General features: G+C 30.5%; 1 protein-coding gene across 2 annotated transcripts in view; it reads left to right on the plus strand.

Moving 5' to 3' along the window:
* The window catches only part of LOC129981454 (uncharacterized), a 113,940-nt gene extending 94,188 nt beyond the window's left edge, over positions 1 to 19,752 (plus strand). The window contains exons 41-55 of one of the 2 annotated variants that reach the window (XM_056092298.1): positions 839 to 1,090; positions 2,739 to 2,939; positions 5,482 to 5,726; positions 6,608 to 6,703; positions 6,823 to 7,035; positions 8,045 to 8,309; positions 11,506 to 11,696; positions 12,376 to 12,549; positions 13,267 to 13,428; positions 13,597 to 13,755; positions 13,864 to 14,160; positions 14,544 to 14,745; positions 15,879 to 16,084; positions 16,936 to 17,049; positions 18,873 to 19,752. In XM_056092298.1, coding sequence (XP_055948273.1) covers positions 839 to 1,090; positions 2,739 to 2,939; positions 5,482 to 5,726; positions 6,608 to 6,703; positions 6,823 to 7,035; positions 8,045 to 8,309; positions 11,506 to 11,696; positions 12,376 to 12,549; positions 13,267 to 13,428; positions 13,597 to 13,755; positions 13,864 to 14,160; positions 14,544 to 14,745; positions 15,879 to 16,084; positions 16,936 to 17,049; positions 18,873 to 18,898 — 2,803 coding nt within the window. In that variant the 3' untranslated portion in view covers positions 18,899 to 19,752. Of the gene's footprint in view, positions 1 to 838; positions 1,091 to 2,738; positions 2,940 to 5,481; positions 5,727 to 6,607; positions 6,704 to 6,822; positions 7,036 to 8,044; positions 8,310 to 11,505; positions 11,697 to 12,375; positions 12,550 to 13,266; positions 13,429 to 13,596; positions 13,756 to 13,863; positions 14,161 to 14,543; positions 14,746 to 15,878; positions 16,085 to 16,935; positions 17,305 to 18,872 lie in introns of those variants that run through there. The other variant, XM_056092297.1, reaches the window with a different exon arrangement.
* Positions 19,753 to 19,778: the final 26 nt, after the last annotated feature.

The following is a 19,778-nucleotide window of genomic DNA, read 5'->3' on the forward strand; positions in this document are numbered from 1 at the left end:
CAATTTTTCTGATTTAACCCTTTAAAGGGCCATTTTTTTCTAGTCATATTATTTTAAAATAATTTTAGGCTTGAAATTAGAATAAGAAAAGGGATTCATTTAGTTTATTAGATAAATTTAATTTGATTAATTAATTAATTTGGTTAATTAATAATTAAGTAACAAATCAAGACACATCATTTTGTCTGAGATAAAGAACTGAAACATCTAAGTTTCTGACTAATTAAAAAAATTTGTTTAAACTTAGGCCAACCTACATAATTTCATACAAAGATTGATAAATTTGGTGGGAAGCATACTTCCCACGGCCCTAGGAAGGGTTAAAAAAAATCTTTTATTCTGTTTTGTTTGAAATTCTGGAATATGGTGAAAATGCTACATTATTTTATTAATTACGTCAAAAATTAATTTGAAAATTAATGGAATTCAAAATTTTCTAAACGATTGAAGAAAAAAAATAGAGCACTACAAAAGTAATCTATGTTCATAACTTCATTTATGTTCGTAATTTCTTTCTTTTCTTTTTTTTTTTTTTTTTTTTGCCTTAAAGTTTTTTATATATATAATCACCAAATGAATATAACATTATCTTTAAAAAAATGCATTCTCTTTTAATTATTGTTTAAAAATATATCAAATAATTCCTAGTTCCCATTTTAACCAAAAAGAAAAAGAAAAGAAAGGAAAAAAGCAAGATTGTAAAATAGGACAACTTTTCCATAAAAAAATAATAATGAATATTAATATTTTGGGATTCACTTTTTATTAAAGGTTAATATAAATATGAGTACTTGCTGCTTGATTGTTGAAAATTAAATTAACACATTTAACTTTGCAGATCCCGTCATCTGCCTATTGGAAAGAAGATTCTTTTGCAAGCCGACCAAGCTGGTGTCCTCATCGCTCTTTTCTCTAATATAGTTCCAGACACTTTCATACCTTACCTCAAAAATGTTCCTATAAACGATGGCCAGTGGCATCATTTGGTGATCATGTGGAGTGGTGAAACAGGCACTGTGTCTTTGATAACAGACGCTGCTGTAGCTGGTACAGTAACAGGATACGCAGAAGGCCATTATTTACCTCAAAAGTAAGTCGTTTAATGTCTTTTTTTTTTTAAATCTCTTTTGGCTCAAAAATACTTTTTTTTAAAAAAATATAATGGTTTTACCTTTTAAAAATCAATAGTTTACTTCGTATTATGAGATAATTTCATACTTAAAATCTTTTGAAGTATAGTGTCAAACAGTTTTCAAGGGAATATGAACTGTCACTCAAAAAATACTTACGTTGTTCTGTAAATTTTATTTGACCTATTAAAATTTTAGAGATTCCGACCCGAGCATAACAAGAAGATAACATTAATTAAATCACGGAAAGAGATAGCATCCAATCAATGAGAAAGAAACAATATAAGAAAATGAAATCTACTATCGCAAATTTCAAGTTATCATGTGAGAACATTATTATTTTTTAAAAGTTATTATTTGTCTTAATTAATTTAAGTCATTAACCACTTTAAACCGGTTTGAAACAATTACAAGACTTTGCTATCGGTCTCTATCCCCCCTCCCCCCCCTCTTTATATATAATGATAATTTTTTAAACTTTCATTTTCAATTTTTCTAGCTGGCAAACAAAGTTTTGGAGATCGACCGATTTCGATCCAACAATATTTTAACTTGTTTGGTTTATTTTTAAAAAACGTTGCGCGAGTTAGGCAATAACACTGTGATTTCCAAGGGAAAAACTACAACAGCATACGATAGATAATTCAAAAGCTATACAGTGAAAGCCGATTCCAAAACAAAACTACAATAGCATACGATAGATATTTCAAAAGCTATGCTGTGAAAGCCGACTCCAAAATTAAAAAAAAGGGATAAATCGCTAATTTGTTGCCTACGCATTTTGAGGCTTGAACAATTTTTTGCCTTCAAATCGCTTCAAAAATCTGAAACCTAAACAGCATCATGTTCTCACATGATAAAAAAATAGCAAAGCATGATATACAGTAAGCGTGACATGATCTCATCCATACTGCAAGCGTGACATGATCTCATGCATTCAACAAGAGTGACATAATGTTATGTCTACAGTAAGAATAACATAACCCGATGTCTACAGCAAAAGTAACATCTAATTAATAGGCTTCCGAAATCCCCAGTTACTTGTTCAATTCACAACTGTTCATCAAACTCTTTTGCCAACTTTTTTTTAACCTGATATAGAAAACTAGATAATTTTTAATACTTTAAGGATATAATACAGCGTGGAATGTGATCTGAATACAAAAATATTATTCTAGCTTCTATGATATTGGTATAAATATTTCATATAATTGCCAAATAGATATCAATATTTCACTTAGTCCTATACCTTAGAAAGGAATTATCTGTTGAAATCGGTGGAAGCATTATAGAAAGCAACAATTAGTTTATGTGACATAATTACTAACAATGAATTGTAGATAAAACTTGATTTAAGAGAAAAGTGACCAAAACAAATTAACGTACATATCAGTTAATGTTTTCAAAACTTCCTAGCTACATGAACAAATTATCAATTACCTTTCAGCCCTTTTCAATATATTATTTAGACAACAGTCAATCATACCACTCAAAAATTTAATTTTTAAATTCGTTCATCAGAAAATGGTCTCTATTGTAAAGTTTTGAATGTAATAATATTAAATAATATATAAAATTGTAACAAATGTCATTTCCTTTTTTTTTCAGTGCTTGGGTAAATCTTGGAGCACCCCTCGATGAAAAGAACAGAGCTACAGCTTCTGCAGGCTTTCATGGCAGGATCAGTCGAGTGAATGTATGGAACAGACCTCTCGACGTATCCTATGAAATACCGACACAGTTCCGTAGCTGCAAGAGTGCCCCTGTTCTTTATGATGGACTCTTATTGAGATGGACAGGATATGACAGGTAAATTCTTTCTTTCCTTCAAGGAAATGATGAAAACTACTACAAATTTAATCGTATAACATCGTCTTTCAGTATTCTTCCATAAAATATCTTTGTTATATCAAACTCAATATTTTACAATCTCTGAAAATCTGGACTTCTTATTTTAAATAGTTTTTTTTTTTACTTTCATTTTATAATTTTAAACGAGCAATTCTTATATATATAATGTAATTATATTTTAAACTCTTAATTTAAACCAAATTAATTTCCAAAGTTTTATCTTAATTTAGCCCATAGTAACTTCATTCTAAAATATTCTCTTATTGCTTGATCCAATTCCACTTTCGGTTTAATTAAATCCTCCGTAAAACTAATGCGCCATCCATACGTCTCAAATGAAAATGATACTTTTGTTGCCCTTGAAAAGGTGTCAAAGGTCACAACGGGTATTGAATTGGCGCGTGGCCGGAAATCCCATATTATATAAGACTAGTGATCATTTGTTCGTCCCTTTTGCCTACTTTCTTACTTCTGCTTTTGTGCCGCTCTGCGTCTGCTTGTAAATAAATTGCTTTCCCGAGATGGATATTAAAGAGAATTAAAAATACAACGTCTCGTCTTTGTCTTCACACCTGCACTCTGCTCCAACGAAAATAATGTTATATATTATTTTGCCGACAGGATTCGAAATCCATTATATAAATTTATTTCCTGTATCTCGGAAATGGCTCTAACGATTTGAATCAAATTTTATATTTAGATAAGCTTTTAGGTTTTTAATTTATCTATAGTAAAGGTGTCTTCCCATAAAAAAGGAGATTTTATACAAACAAAAACTTAAGTAATTATCAGAGCCTTTTTCTATCTGCTCTCATATTTACAATATCAGATAGCGCCCTCTCGTAAATTTTCGTGGTACTTGAATTGTTGCCATAGGATGATAATCTACTGGTGCCTCAAAATTTTGTGAGACAGCGCTATATCACATTATCCGAATACGAATACGTTCAATAGCAGCAACGTAATTATTGCTCTAACCAATTCGAATAACAAGTTAAAGTAAGTGCATTCGTGATTTTTTTTCTTATTTAAATAACCAGTTCATATGTAGGTAAGATTAAAAAATATTCATAAATAATCAGTATGTGACTCGTATCTAAATATTTTCTCCGAAAAAAAAAACATGATTTCTCACAACAAATAAAAAACCTTGCAAAACGAAGTTCGGTCTCCTAGGTGCTGCCTATATAAATGTGTGAGAAATATGTGTTGTGTGTAGTTCTCATTTTTGTGCGTTTCTCTGAGCGACAAAATTGAGCAAGTTGCTACTGGAGGTTGTATTGATTGAAATATAATGCAAGCAGAAAAAAATTTAAGAACCATTTAATGTTTTATTACTTCAAGAAGAAATAAAAACTGATAAACATCTTATTTTCTTCATAAATAATTTTAATTAAAAACATTTAATGAAAGAGCTTCTTGTACCGAACAAAACTTTTCCATCCTTAATTTCGATAAGATAAATTAATAATTTCTATTCTTAATAGATGATTAGCACACGTTTTCTAACTATACAAAATTTTTATATTTTCATTCGTTATTCCGTTTTTGATTAATAAAGTTTCTACTGCCAACATCCCCGAATTTCAGAATTGAGAGTATGTGGGGGGAAAAAAGCACGATTCCTTATTACATCTAGTAAAATAATTCTAAATATGGTAATCATGCATTTAAACATAATTTATATTATGGGTATAGTTTAATTTTAAACGCTATTCTCTAAATGGAAATTTTATAGCTAAAAAGAAAATCCTTACATTCTTCTGTAAGGACTTGAAAAACCAAATTTATGTGTTTAAAAAAATATAAAACATTTATTCTCAGACACAATACAAATTAACTAAAAAACAAAATTTAGAAAAAAATAAAGCCTATCCAGAATTTATCAAAATTAAATCGAACAAAAAAGTGACTCGTAAGTCCTTTAAAATCGATTACTCTCTTCCCCGTGATCTGGACGTCCTGGGTTCGAATCCCGGTTCGGGCATGGTTGTTCTTCATCTGTGTTCTATCTATGAGGTATGTGAATGTGTCCCCCTGTAAAAAGGAGTTGTGCAAGCGAATGTGTGAGTTTCATCTTCATATGAGCTAGAAGTCAGACTTCTGCCCTCGGGTGCTCAGGGGTCTTTACCCTCAGAAGCTACTGCACCCCCTTTCTGTGGTAACTCGGACACATCATTATGGATTACTCTGCAGTCAAGGTAAAGCGGTTTTTTTCCCCTTCCTTATCGAACTAAAACAATCGACATTTCTGACTACGTCAATTGTAGAATCTTAGTGATGGTAAATCATTATTTCCACAGACTTTACACGCGAACTTAATTCCGTTTTTTAACAGTGATGCGGTCCCTTGAAGCTTTCTGGGTACAACCAGCTTGAGTTGCCACTGGTTACAGTATAAAGATCGGATAAAGAGAAAAGTTAAAATCTATTTATTTAAATAAATTTGATCAAATTTTGATTGTTGTGTTTATTGTACCAATAAAAATTTATTTTGCAGAGTTGACGGCACCATTGAACGAGAGGGTCCCGGCACCTGTGGAGAATACGTCTGCCCTGCAGGTTTCACTGGTGAGTCTTGCGCCACTCAGATACAAGATAAATCGGCCCCGAAGCCCGTAGAATGTCCCCAAGACATATGGGTGGTGACACCGAATACAAGTGCGGCAGTGACATGGAAAGAGCCTTCATTCGTTGATTCAATGCACACATTGTATGTTATGGAACACAGAGGATATACACCAGGTTAGTTGAATTAAAAGTAATTTTAATGCGTTTAAAATTGGAAAAAGAATCTGATATTTTTTTTTCCAAAAATATTGCACAGAATTTTTGTTATTATTGTAAAATATTATTTGTATTACAAGATACAAGCATTCTAATAAATATTAAGCTTCTAACAATCAAACCCAAAATATTTACAAAAATTATGATAAAATCATCTTAATAAATGAGTTGTAATTGGACAGCTGTTAAGTATAAAAAAATCATAATGACGGGTTTTTTATATATATATACTGCATACTGTGTCGAAAAGTAACCTTTATTTTTATATGTAATATGCATACAAATCTATATTAAAACTGGTTCTAATGGAAAAAAAGTCCATATTGATTTTTAGATGTTTTTCCAATAAAAGAAATCGTTTGCAAGTATGTCACATAACAACTAAATGCAGTTCTTTTTTAGACTGAGAACTATTTCGGTTTTATTTTCTACTAGAAAAAAAAAACAGTTACTTAATTGAAAGGAATGCTAAATAGCATTCCTTTGAAAAATTTATCAATTATTCACCTTCATTAATGAAAAATTCATAGCAAAATGATAATATTATATTTTATGATTAAACAGAATGCTTTCCAATTAAAAGAATTTATAAAATTTTACGAAAGTATTCTGCTAAAATTTTGAGACAAAATTCTGCATTCAATGTAAAGGCATAGTTTGTCGATTTTGACAAGTTTATACACTAAAAGGATCCACATTAAGCAATAATGTGCTGAAACGTCTATAATCATCATTTACAGAATCTTTAATACTTTTCTCATAATTGATAAATAATCGATAACTATTACTATACAAAATGCTAAATAATCCTCTAATAAATAATTATATATTATTTTCAGGTCAAACTTTAAGCCGAGGTATTCATCAGTTATCTTACATTGCCAAAGACGCAGAGGGCAATACAGCTAGATGTGATTTCCGTATTCATATCTTGAGTAAGTTTCATTGGTTTGTTCAATCTTTATCAGTTCAAATGACGATTTTATAATTTAGCTACAATATTATTTAGTTCAGTATTATCCAATATTAAATATGTTTTAATGGTGTTTTGCAGAGGAGTTTTGTCCCTTACCAGCACCTCCAGTTAATGGTCAGAGACATTGTTCTGATTGGGGTCCAAATGGTCGATTCAAAGTCTGCAGCATCACTTGCAATTCGAATTTGGAATTCTCTCAACCTGTTGCTAAATTTTATACATGTGGAGCTGAAGGAACATGGCATCCACCGTCTGGTCATGGATCTAATTTGGTATTCCCAGCATGCTCAGGTAATATTTCAAAATATGAATTAGCATAGTTATGATAAATATTCGAAGTTCATTTATCCGAATTTCATGTCAAAGAATAATTAGAAGAGATTGATTTCTAGAATGAAACTCAATATCCTCTTTCCTGTTTTTGTTATATATTTTGTTTTAAAAATGATTGCAAAATTTAGAAACAAATAGATATCTAAAAGAATAAAATCATCGATTCTATGAATTGAGGTATTGATTCACGTTAATTGAATCGGCAATTGATTGTTTTTAATTCGTAATATCCTTAACAATTAAAGTGATGAAATTCAAAAAAAAATGTAAATCCTTTATCTGAAATCTGAAATAATTTAAATTGTACAAACAATATTAATGTTTAGTGTTGTAAATATTCAAAATTTTATTTATTATTTCGTGCCTGCGATAAATTACTAAATGCTCTTTACTATCTAACATATTTAAAGATAAAACAAAGATTTTATGAAAAATATCATAAAATATAATTAAAAATAAACAGTTCTCGAACCTGACGCATTTTTCGGAACTCTGAAATTCGCGAACATACGAATTGCAGCGTTTTTGGAATCGAATTTTAACATTCTTGAGGTTGATTGATTTTCTTTTATGTAACAATTCTACGATATTTTTAATATCTGAAGCAATTTTGTATAAATTTATCATTTTATTATTCATTTAATAAAACTCTATTTTTTATGCTTATTTTTAGCACAATTCATTAGTTTATAAAGTTGAGTCTTTTTTTTTCTTTGTTTGTTTATTTATTTCAAGCGTGTATCATATCTGTGCCCTAAATAAAAGAAATGACATAAAAATTTTTAAAATTTTTTTGTTCGTGCATTCAATTATTAAAGATGTTATAACGAAGTACAAAAAAAAAAAGTAATACATGTCAGTTATCTGTAATAATATATAGAATAATTAATCTACGAAATACAAATTTGCAATCACTCATTATCTTTCCTTTATTGTAAAATTCCACTTGATCCTCTTATCTTTTCAGCAAGAAAACCCGCTCAGAAGATATTCAAGATTGATATGAACTTCCCATCTTCCGTTGTTTGCTCCGAGTCAGGAAAGAAGATTCTTCAGTCCAGAATCGAGAGTAATTTGCTTCAAGTAAACCGTGAGTGGAGAATTTGTTCCGACAATACTCCAGGAAGTTGCTCAGGCCTTAGAGTCAAAGTCAATTGTAAGCAAGCTCCTGTCAAAAGACAACTGGAAAACAATGAACTTTACGTGGTCGAAATAGAATTCCCTGCCAATAAGTAAGCAACTGAGTTTTCTTTTGAAATTATTCTTATCAATTGTTAATAATTCTGACCCAAGTGATGCTTTGTTAAATACTGACCTGCGTATTTTCGGTCTTTTATTTTAATAACTTGTGGTGAATAGCATATAAGCCAGTTAACAACCACGCTACACGAGCAATTGTTTTTGAATAATGGTTTAGTTACTGGACTGCAAACCACAAGGTCCCAGGTTCTATCCTCGCCCATCTCATACCGCTTCATTGGTGACCTCGGACAATGAACCTTCAACCTTCGTACAGTTGTTGTGGGGCCATCTACCCTCAACCAAAGTCGTCAGACTCACTTGACGCAGCAACCACTCACTCACACACACTCATTACTCAACTAGGTACAGGCCCATTAGACAACAGCTAATAAATACATCATCACTCAACAGCCATATCGTTCGTCTCACCTCCGACTCACTGGAGGGAGAGTCTGTGGTGAATAGCATATAAACCAGTTAACAGCTCTTCTACCCGAGCAATTGTTTTGGTATCATGGTCATGTTACTGGACTGCAAACCACAAGGTCCCAGGTTCTATCCTCGAGCATCTCATACCGCTTCATTGGTGACCTCGGACAATGAACCTTCAACCTTCGTAAAGCTGTTGTGGCGCCATCTACCCGTAACCAAAGTCGTCAGACTCATTTGACGCAGCAACCACTCACCCACACACACTCGATACTCAACTGGGTACAGGCCCATTAGACAACAGCTAATAAATACATCACCACTCAACAGCCATATCGTTCGTCTCACCTCCGACTCACTGGAGGGAGAGCCTGTGGTGAATAGCATATAAACCAGTTAACAGCTCTTCTACCCGAGCAATTGTTTTGGTATCATGGTCATGTTACTGGACTGCAAACCACAAGGTCCCAGGTTCTATCCTCGAGCATCTAATACCGCTTCAAACTTTTAAAAGTTCAGACAAGGTGATAAAACGAGTACACAATTGAATCTATACCATTTCAATCGATACTTTTAAAATGTATAATTCCGATTTAAATTTAGAATTAATTCTGCATATTGCAAGAGGGAAAAATGATAAGCCACCATTTAATTTAATATAACGTGAAGTTACTATAAGTGTATCTGATAGAACCATCTCTTGAAATGACTCCTATGAACATAGAAGTTAGATTAAAATTTAAAAAAAAAAATAAGAAGAAGACAGTGCTTTGACACATACTCATTGAACTTCATATATGTAGACTAGTGGTGTGGTGTAATTAATCTGGCGCTTGAGGTATAATATGATTATTTTATTTTTGTCATTTTTGCTCTTAAAAAAAATGTCATATATGGACAAACGTTTTGTCTCCATGACGACCAAAATATCCCTTGGCATATAGACGCAAGGAAGGCAAAGAGAATGAAGACATATTTGTTCAGCAGAAATCACCGTAGTACTTACTTGATGTTCGGTGTTGTAAATGTACGAAAGTGATTGATTCAAAATTGCTAAACTGGTTACAATTACTAAACTGCTCAACTTGATACACTTATTCGTAAATTTTGAACTTAAAATATTACATTGGTTTTTAAATTTTAGGAAGTATGATTTTGACCACAAACCCGTGCTGTTGTTTTTTTTTTTTTACGATGAAAACCAGCAAATATTGTTAATGACGTAAAGTAATAATATAAGGTAAATGACCATCGGAATACAGTATTTATATTTAAGCCACGAATTTTGGCCCTTTGAAATGAAATAAATTTTCTATTTTATCTTTGAGACGACATCCTATCCTTTGGATTGACGGAAGGCTTGATATTTTCCTCCATTAATCCATAGGGCCCTCGTGACTGCATATAATTAATCCTCTGAACTTGGAAAAGAATTAGAATATCAAGTTAGATTCGTAATTGTTCAGATGAGTATAAGGATTCATTTTAGGGCTTCGAGATCTGAAAAATAAAAATTTAAAGATTGATTCTTTCCAAAAAAAATTAATAAACAATTCCTTGTAAATCTGATCTTTTAATGGCTTACGAATTTAAAAAATATCAAACTGATGCAAAGTTTAAAATAGCGCATTACGAATGCAAATATAAAACTTGAATGGCAATTTTGAATTAAGGCAAATATATATATATTATTACGAAATTTCCGGGGTTCGTTTGGATAGTGGAAGTTATATGGTGTGATGGATCGCTCAATCACCAGGCGGCAGTAGAAAATAAAACAACGACGTTTATTTACACGAAGACACACAGGACAGCACAAAGACGACAACTATATACAGCATAGAAGACTATTATCTTTAGCCGAGACGTGCAGCAACAACAGCAGCATATAACAAGGTTCTACTGCAAACAGAAGCGGACAGCTTAGTTCAGCACTAGCTTCATTCCGTCGCTGCTCCGTTTATCTCTGGAAGGCCAGTTCTTTACTGTCGATTCCGACTACTCAATTCTGTCGCTTCCGACTACTCTCGACTACGACTTCGACTGGTTCACGATTACCCAATTCACGACCAATCCCCGGCAGCTGCAGCTCCTTTTATAGGTCTCAAGAGGCGGGACTAGAAGCCTCTCAACCAATCAGGAACGTTCGAGACGTAACTCGGTTCCTACTGAACGGTTCGGGAAAATTCTCGATGTTTCGGGTATAATCTATTTTGGCGCTAAAGTCGCCAAATGGTCGCCAAGTTTGTCGCCAAGCTCTGGGACCTCCTATGGAACCAACTATGCTGGGAAGCCGCATCACAGATTCGTAACAATATATATATATATATATATATATATATATATATATATTGGGAATGAATTGAAGATTTAAAATAAATAAAAAGTTTTGTGAACTTAATTAGTAATTTAAGACAAAAAAAAAGGCATTTAAACATGATTTTCACTGCCTTAATCAGAATAATATGAACTTTTTTTCCCCCATTCTTTACTTACATTGTACACAAGAAAAAAAAATCTATATGTAAAAACAGAAACAATAATTCATGAACTAAATCCGTGTCTTGAATAGCAAATCGGAGAATCATCAATTTTAGAATAATTTTGTCATGAGTTTAATCTATTTCTCTATTAAACTTCTTAATGTACAAAATAAAAATATATTGTTATCGAATACATTCGAATGCTCCTTCATTGATTATAAATATCAATTTAATTCTGAATTATTTCATTCATCTGATCGCATTCCATTACCAGGGATCCCGTGGTGAATATTAACACTCAGCAACAGTCCACCGTACAAAAGGTTCTTGAATCAGCCATATTGCAAAATCAAGCATTTGATATCCAAGATACCTTACCGAATGTTTTACCGGATCTCACGTCTCTTGAAATGGTTACTGATTACACATGTCCTGCTGGTCAAGTTGTCGTTGCTCCTCATTGTGGTAAGTCTTTATTGTTATTATTATTAAATTTTATAAATTGCCTTCTGCATATTCTACAGACCAATAAAAAAAATTCCTTCGATCAAATTTTGTTTCTAAATTAATTTTTTAGAAAAAAAAAACTAAGTAATTTAATGAAAATTTGAAAAAATTTAACTTGTTTAATATTACATTAAACTTTAGAAACCTTAAAGATTCTGAATAAAAAAATTTTTTCAAAAATTTATCGTTTGAGCGTAATACAAAAAAATATTTTAACATCATATTTATGACAATTAAAAATTGTGGCTTCAATCAGGGTTAAAGAAAACATATTGTGAGACAACTAAATTATTCGAAGTTTTCAGTGAATATTTTTTTCTATTTTTATCATTAAAAATTATTTTATGTTGACAAAAAAAATCTATATAATTGTGGATACTTTTTATGTTTCATTTATAAACTTTTATATAAAATTTTCAGAATTTCTCTATATATTTCTTAATGAAATTCTATGTCATAACATCAGTTTCAGAATAATTCCATAGAAATAAGAAATGTAATTTATAAGTTAAATATAAAAATATAAGTCATAATGCAAGTTATTATAAGAATAAATCTAGAATATAATATAAATTATAATAACAATGCAACATTGTACTCTATGTTAATAAATATGATTTCCTTAATTTGTTTTCAGTTGAGTGTGGACTTGGTTCATTTTATGATAATTCGTCTCGAAGTTGTTTGTCGTGCCCAGTTGGTACATATCAAGATGGTACAGGACATTTGACATGCAAGCCTTGTCCAAAAATAGGGGAAAAACAAGGTATCACAGAAAGCATTGGAGCCAGATCAGTCCAAGAATGCAAAGGTGAGTAAAGAGAAGGACCATATTTAAAATGTATTTTAATGCACTTAAATTCATTCTATATTAAACCTAATTTAATTTGATGTTTTAATCTTAAATTAGACCATATTATTTAAAAATTTTCTCTTATTTTATCATCCAAATCCCACTTTTTTATTTAATTATTTCTAACACACGTTCGAAAAAGTTGATGATTAATACATTTCTGACTATACAAACGAAGGGATAAAAATTCCCAATTTCTACGGCATTCTTAAGATTCTATTTCCTGAACCGACACTATCAAAGAAATCCCTATAAGACTCTTTCAATAAAAACGCCGAAGGAAAAATTTCACACATTTTTTCTCTCGAGTCTCAGTGCGAACAGACGCGTTTCACCTTTATCTCCATGTATAAATCATGCCCTCCGGTGAAAAAATAAATTAAGATAATTCTTAATTTGTCTACTTATCCGTTTGATATTTGGAAAAACACATTACATGTAATTGTAAAGAGGGTAGTTTTGGGTTCTAGGCACCATAATGGATGAAGATATCTAGAAATATTTTTTAAGTCGTGTCATGAGAACCATTGCAAAAGGTAGTAGTTTCCGAATAGAAATCTACATAAAATTTTGTATCCTATCCAAATACTGCGTTAAATTTTTCACTTATGGATATTGATGAAAAAGACTGTTTTTTTAGTTATATGCTCATGTATATTCATTTTCTCTACACAGAACGATGCTTGCCTGGATTATACTACGACGACGAGGCCAATGTGTGTCGACCTTGTGGTCATGGTTTTTACCAGCCTAATGAAGGAGCATTCAGCTGCATATCTTGTGGATCTGATTTGACAACAAAAAGCGACAGGGCTGTATCTGTTCAAGAATGTAGAGGTAAGGGTTATTACATAATTTTTGTACTGAATGCGACGTAAAGTTGAAGAACGATAACGGTTTTACCATGAACTAAGACCGCTGTTGTCTGTTCATAATGAAAGTTTGTTACATTCTCAGTCGGTTATTAAGTACTTGAGTGTTCTGTAACCAAATTTTCTTTAACAGAGGAATGCGCAGCTGGATTTCAGTTAACAAAAGACGGGAACTGTGAACCATGCATGAGAGGCTTCTTTAGACCAAAAGGTGCACCATCTTGCATCAAATGTCCACCACAAAGAACAACACCATCCATCAGCGCGAAATCAGAAGCTGAATGTTCAGAAGGTATGGAGCAAATTTTAATGTTTAATAATGCAGTACTGGGTCTTAAAAATTTTCAAAACTTTGCTTCAAGATTCAGAATTATATTAAATATGGTTGTTGTCTTTTCAGAACTTTGTAATCCAGGTTATTTCATGGACAGCAGCAAACACTGCGTTGAATGTCCCAAAGGAACTTACATGGATCACGAGCAACAAGAATCGGAATGTAGACCTTGTCCACAAGATACAACCACTGCAGCGAAAGGTGCAACTTCTGAATCTGATTGTACCAACCCCTGTCTAGTCGATGGCCAAATGCGTCTCTGTCAAGCAAATGCCTTCTGTGTATTCAGAGAAGATGTTGATTCATACAATTGCGAATGTCAGCCGAAATATCGTTTGGAAAACAGAACTGGAGAGTGTGTTTGTAAGTGTATTTAACTTTCATATTTTGGATAAGACACAGTGTTACAAAATTTAAATAACAAAACATATCCTCTTTAAGTGGTTCTTAAACAGATATTTGTAGCAAACCTTTTTTATTATATACTTATAGAAAAAGGAATCTTAAGACTCTCGCAATTTTCTATTACAATGTGAGACAGAAATAAATATGGGATAAAAAAGAAAAATGGATCTTTGATTTCCTATCTTTCATAAGAATAAAACAACTTTGATTTTCAAAGTCACAAATTTTAATCAAATATGATACAACATGGTCTTATGTCATTGAAATTAAGAGTCCCTGACATCATTTGTTTTCAAGCATTTATTGCGCACTGTAAAAATATTTTTTTTTCTCTCCTTCAGCTGTATGTGAAAGCTACTGTATAAACGGAGGAACTTGTGAAGTCAATGCAGAAACTCATGAACCAATATGTCACTGTGTTACCAATTTCCATGGCAGTAGGTGTGAAAGTAAAGCAGAGTTTGTATATATTGCTGGAGGTATAGCTGGTGCTGTCATATTCATAATACTTCTAGTACTTCTCATTTGGATGATTTGCGTGAGGTAAGAAAGCATATTTTTATCAATTTATAATTCAGATTTATAGTATAAGAATAATTAATATCGAAAAATTGACAATAACTATTTGTATGCTATTTCTATTGCATAAAAATATGAAATTTTTTTCTTTATTTTAGAATAATAGAAAACATTTGATACAATCACATATGATTTCATAATATTATTGAAAATATATAAATGACAATTTCAAATCTTTCAGATTATCAGAATAAAATTTGAAACATAAAAATCCAGGAAGAAATTTCATCCTGAACATCCACATTTATCAGATGAAACAAATATTTTATATAACTGCCAAAACAACATTTTTCATCGCTCGATATTCTCCTAGTTAAGCTCCTATAGAAAATATGCAGAGGAAGAATTTAGATTAAATTATGCGACAATGTCTAAAATGAAAATTAGGGGATTTCTGACAGAGTGCTAGTTTAATTCAATCATTTAAATATCACATTGAATTTACTAACAAATTTAAAAAATAAGTAAATATAATATTTAATTCCAGATCATAATTTGTTAACTATTTAACAGCCATAAACATTTATTTTTGTCACAGCAGCACATAATGCGTACTATAATATGCAATCCATCGTCACTACAAAATTAAAAGTATTTTTATATTACTTTAGTAATCATAGCTGTTTTCAAAGTTCAGGCGAAGAGATGGTTATAATTTAATAGCAAGGAAGGCTGCTTCATTATTAAAAGTTGTAGCGATTACATAACTCTACTACCTTCTCAATTGAAACAATAGATGGCGTTGCCTTATTAACATCAAGGTATATTTCCCATTATCAGATTGTGAGTGTCGTGTATTTTTGTGCTTGTCTTGTGAAATGTGGAACTTAGAAAATAATTACATAACTGCTCCTGAAACGCTTCTATTATTTTCATCTACCTCATAATGAAGTTACTAAGAGTCTTGTCCCTCTACAAAGTTAATTTTGTTTCGAATTTCGTCTTGCTCGCTCCTCATATCTTACAGTAAATGAAGTCATCAGTTAAAAGCTAGCTAATAACTTTTTTTGATATTTCATAACAAAACTTAAATTAAAATTACAATTAAATTTTGTTAATTTGAATAAAATACTCATATTTACTTATTTTTAAATTAGGTCTTCAGCGCAGAAGAATCTACCAAAGAAAATGCCAGAGCCACCTATCGATCTGAGCAACTCTCAAACAAACTTCTATTATGGGGCTCCAGCACCTTATGCAGAAAGTATAGCTCCTTCACATCATAGTACCTATGCTCATTATTATGATGATGATGACGATGGCTGGGAGATGCCCAACTTTTATAATGAGACCTATATGAAAGGTAAACTCAGTTTCCTCTTTTGAGCAACTGGAAATTTAGAATGCTTTTAAATGCAATTTACCATCTATTCATTAAATTTAGAAATAATTTACCACATTTAAAAAAAAGCTTCACTATTGCAATGCAACAATGATGATTAAATTATCTGGAAATTTTCTTTTCTTCAAGCAACTAGAATCTTAACTATTCAAAATAACCATTTATTTCAAATGCTTTAAAATTTATATTTTTAAATGCAACAAAACATTACAAATAACCATTTTGTGTAACAATAAACTTTGAGCATATGATACATAGTTTTAAGAAAGTTTATATTTTACACTGTACTAAAAAGAACACTATTTAAACAAAGCTTGATTAAGTCCTAAAGGTAATACAACTATACCATAAAATTTGTGTTCAAACTTTAATAATTGAAATCACAGTATATTCCACCAAAATGGATTACACTATTTATTTCTTAAATTTTGAGCACAACTTTTATGATATGTCAATTTCTACGGTAATAGAAAAACACCGTCACTACAGTGGCACCAGCTGCAAAGGGTTAAATGCAAAAAAATTTAAACAACATTGTGAAATCTTTTACTGTTTTTAATTATAAATTTCGGGTTTGTTAATAGTATTCAAAAATTAGATATTTTAACCCCAGAAAATGAAATTGCATTATAAACCCTCATAAGGAAATAAAAAATGCCACTTAAAACTACATAATACATAGTGACATTATTCCCTACTTTTTTATACCTTGAAAGAAAAAAAAAGTCTTCTAAGGAAAGCATTTTATATGAAACAAACATATACAAATAAAGAAATTTTTATTTCATTTAATATACAAATTCATTCAACAGATAGTTTACATCATGGGAAAGGAAACAGTTTAGCTCGTAGCAACGCTTCTATTTATGGTAATAAAGAAGACTTATACGACAGGTTAAGGAGACATCAATACCAAGGGAAAAAAGGTAAGGTTCTTTTATCGCATAAATGTATTTCAAAGGCTTTGTCTTTCTATACTCTTCTTTTCTATTTGACTATTTATCTTTCATTAAGTACAATTCACAAATACCTATATTATACATTCACATGGAACTTGTTTTAAAGATCTTAAAAAAAGCAAATTATGAAAATGTTTACTATGATTATATAACACATATTATATAATCTAGTGTTTGTTTGTTTTTAAATTTTAGTCTTTTATATGTTAAAAATTTATCATACAAAAGGATTTTTTTTATGCGGTCTTAAATAAATTTGCCATGAGAGAATTCTCAGAATTTTAATAGCACGTTCTTAAATTTGTATCTTTAAAAATAATAATGGTAACATTCGTCAAATTAAATACTTTAAAAGATGAAAGAGTTAGAAAAAGCATGTTTTTCTTTAGTTGTGCAACACACTAATATCTTACGTCAAATTATTTTAGAAAAGGAATACATATGAATTTTCATGTTAAACAGTTGAACTTAGCAATTTTCGAAAATAATAATGCTTGCATTTAATTTTAGTAAGATGACATTTTATCAAAACAAATACACAAGCATGTTCCATGTGAATATCAGTTTTCTGTTAGAAAAATACCACTTCCTCTTTTTACATTCACAAATCATTCTGAGCAGAGAGTGAGCAACTCTAAAATTATAAACAAGACACAAACTATAACATCTTTATGACACATTAAAAAAATGTTCTCCATTTTTTTTTCTCTCACTTCACAGCCTAAATTTTTCTGTGCTTCCTAATATACTCAAATATCTAAAAACTTAATAATAGAACTATATTTCTTCTAGCGTTTTATTTGAGCTTAAACATCAAAAGATGCGATTATTTATATATTTTAAAGGAATAATTTGCACAAAATAGCTAATAAATCAACAATATAAAATTTATTCCACTTTTTTAATGTATATATTTGTTAGATATATCTATAATAGTGTTTTATAGATTTGCTAGTAAGTTCATATTTTTTGCCAAATTTGTTTACAAAAAAATTATGTAAGTACATCTGTACCCCGAGCCTACTATGTTTGATAAATTTGGTAATATTTAAGGAAAATGAATCAAAATTAGACGGATGATTTTATTAATAGAATTGGACATCAATTTTGTGCCATAAGAGGTTTCACTTTGACAAAAATTGCTTCAAGGATATGCTAAGAATTTGTATAAAATGGAGGGGGGCGGGGCAGTGGAATGAGTCCAGCAAGTACTTGGGCTGCTGATTACTTACACCAAGATGGGTATTTAATGGAGAGCCCAAATGCCCAAATGAATGAATTTGTGCAAGGCGAAAAATGCATGAAATGTAAAGCTCTTCTTTGAAAGAATAATGTTAATACAAGCAAAAAAAAAAAATTCTATCAAAGATTATAGAACTTATAATGAATATTCCAAATAGACTTTTAGAAGATGGAGAAAACAAATAAGTAAAATGATGAAGAAATCGCTTCAAACAGTTCAAATGTTTATTTTTTCAACAAAATAATGGTTTAAAAAATTATGCAAATAAAGCAGTTTTGATACTTCCTAAAATAACTATTAATTAAGCAATTTAATTTTCAATATTACATCTAAATCATAAGAAAATTAGTCTTGATTGAAAAATTTATCTTCAAATAGGAATATTTCCAATAAATATTCATTTTCAGATGAAATTGAAGAACTGTTTAGCCAATCGTGTTTCCAAAAATATAGTTTATCCTAATTGTTTACCAGACTTACCAACCTTTTTAAACTGATCTCATTATTATAATTATTTTTTGATAATTTATTTCATATCCAATTTCAGACAGCGACAGTGAAGACCAAGGTTAAAGGATTCCATGGTTTCAGGGATTTTTTTCTTTTAAGTGGATTCAAAGTCTTCATTCTTTCATCAAGAGTCATCTATGAACTCTATATTACCTGTGGCTTCAAACTTAAAACATTCAGTTGTGTAATATAATGAAAAAGTCTTATCATCTAGATTTATATTTTTAATAGAGATTTTATTTTTCAATTGACAAGTTGAAATACTTATTTATTCTTGTAATGAATGTAAACTAGCAGCAAGATTTTATAAAATACTTTTTTTTTTTACTGAACTTATACTCTAGATGGTAAGAACTGACAACTTGTCCAGTCTGAGAGAATAAATAGAATACTATGCACGATCAATCTCTGAAATACTTCTACATCATCCAAGTTTTGTATATATAGTTTGCTTCACTTTCATTCTCATTCAAATTGTGCATTTCTCTCAGCATTTAGGTTATAACAGATTATTATTTATTTATATTTTTCAAACAGAATGCACAGGGATTTAAATGAACCACAAGTTGAAATTAGTAAAAATCAGTTTGTTTGTTTGTTTTTTCTTAGATGCATTTAATATTTAGATACAATATAAACTTTTTATACATTGCAGTTATAATAATAAGTGTTATTGTAATTCCCTGATAAATTGCTAGATTTATAAATATATATTGTTTTAGTAACTTATTGTATTAATTATTTATTAGCTTTTTATCACTGTACCGAGTGATTAATCATTGAAGCTAGTCATTATATCCATCAGCTTCTATTGTGAAACTTGTGACATAATAAAAATAACTCTTAGTTCATTGTATAAGTGCAGTTCATATTGTCCCTGGACTTTTTGTGTTTATGGAAATAAATTGTTTTATATTTAAACAAGTGTACATTCTTTTTTCTT

This window comes from Argiope bruennichi, chromosome 8 (genome assembly GCF_947563725.1).
Source record: "Argiope bruennichi chromosome 8, qqArgBrue1.1, whole genome shotgun sequence".
NCBI lineage: Eukaryota > Metazoa > Arthropoda > Arachnida > Araneae > Araneidae > Argiope > Argiope bruennichi.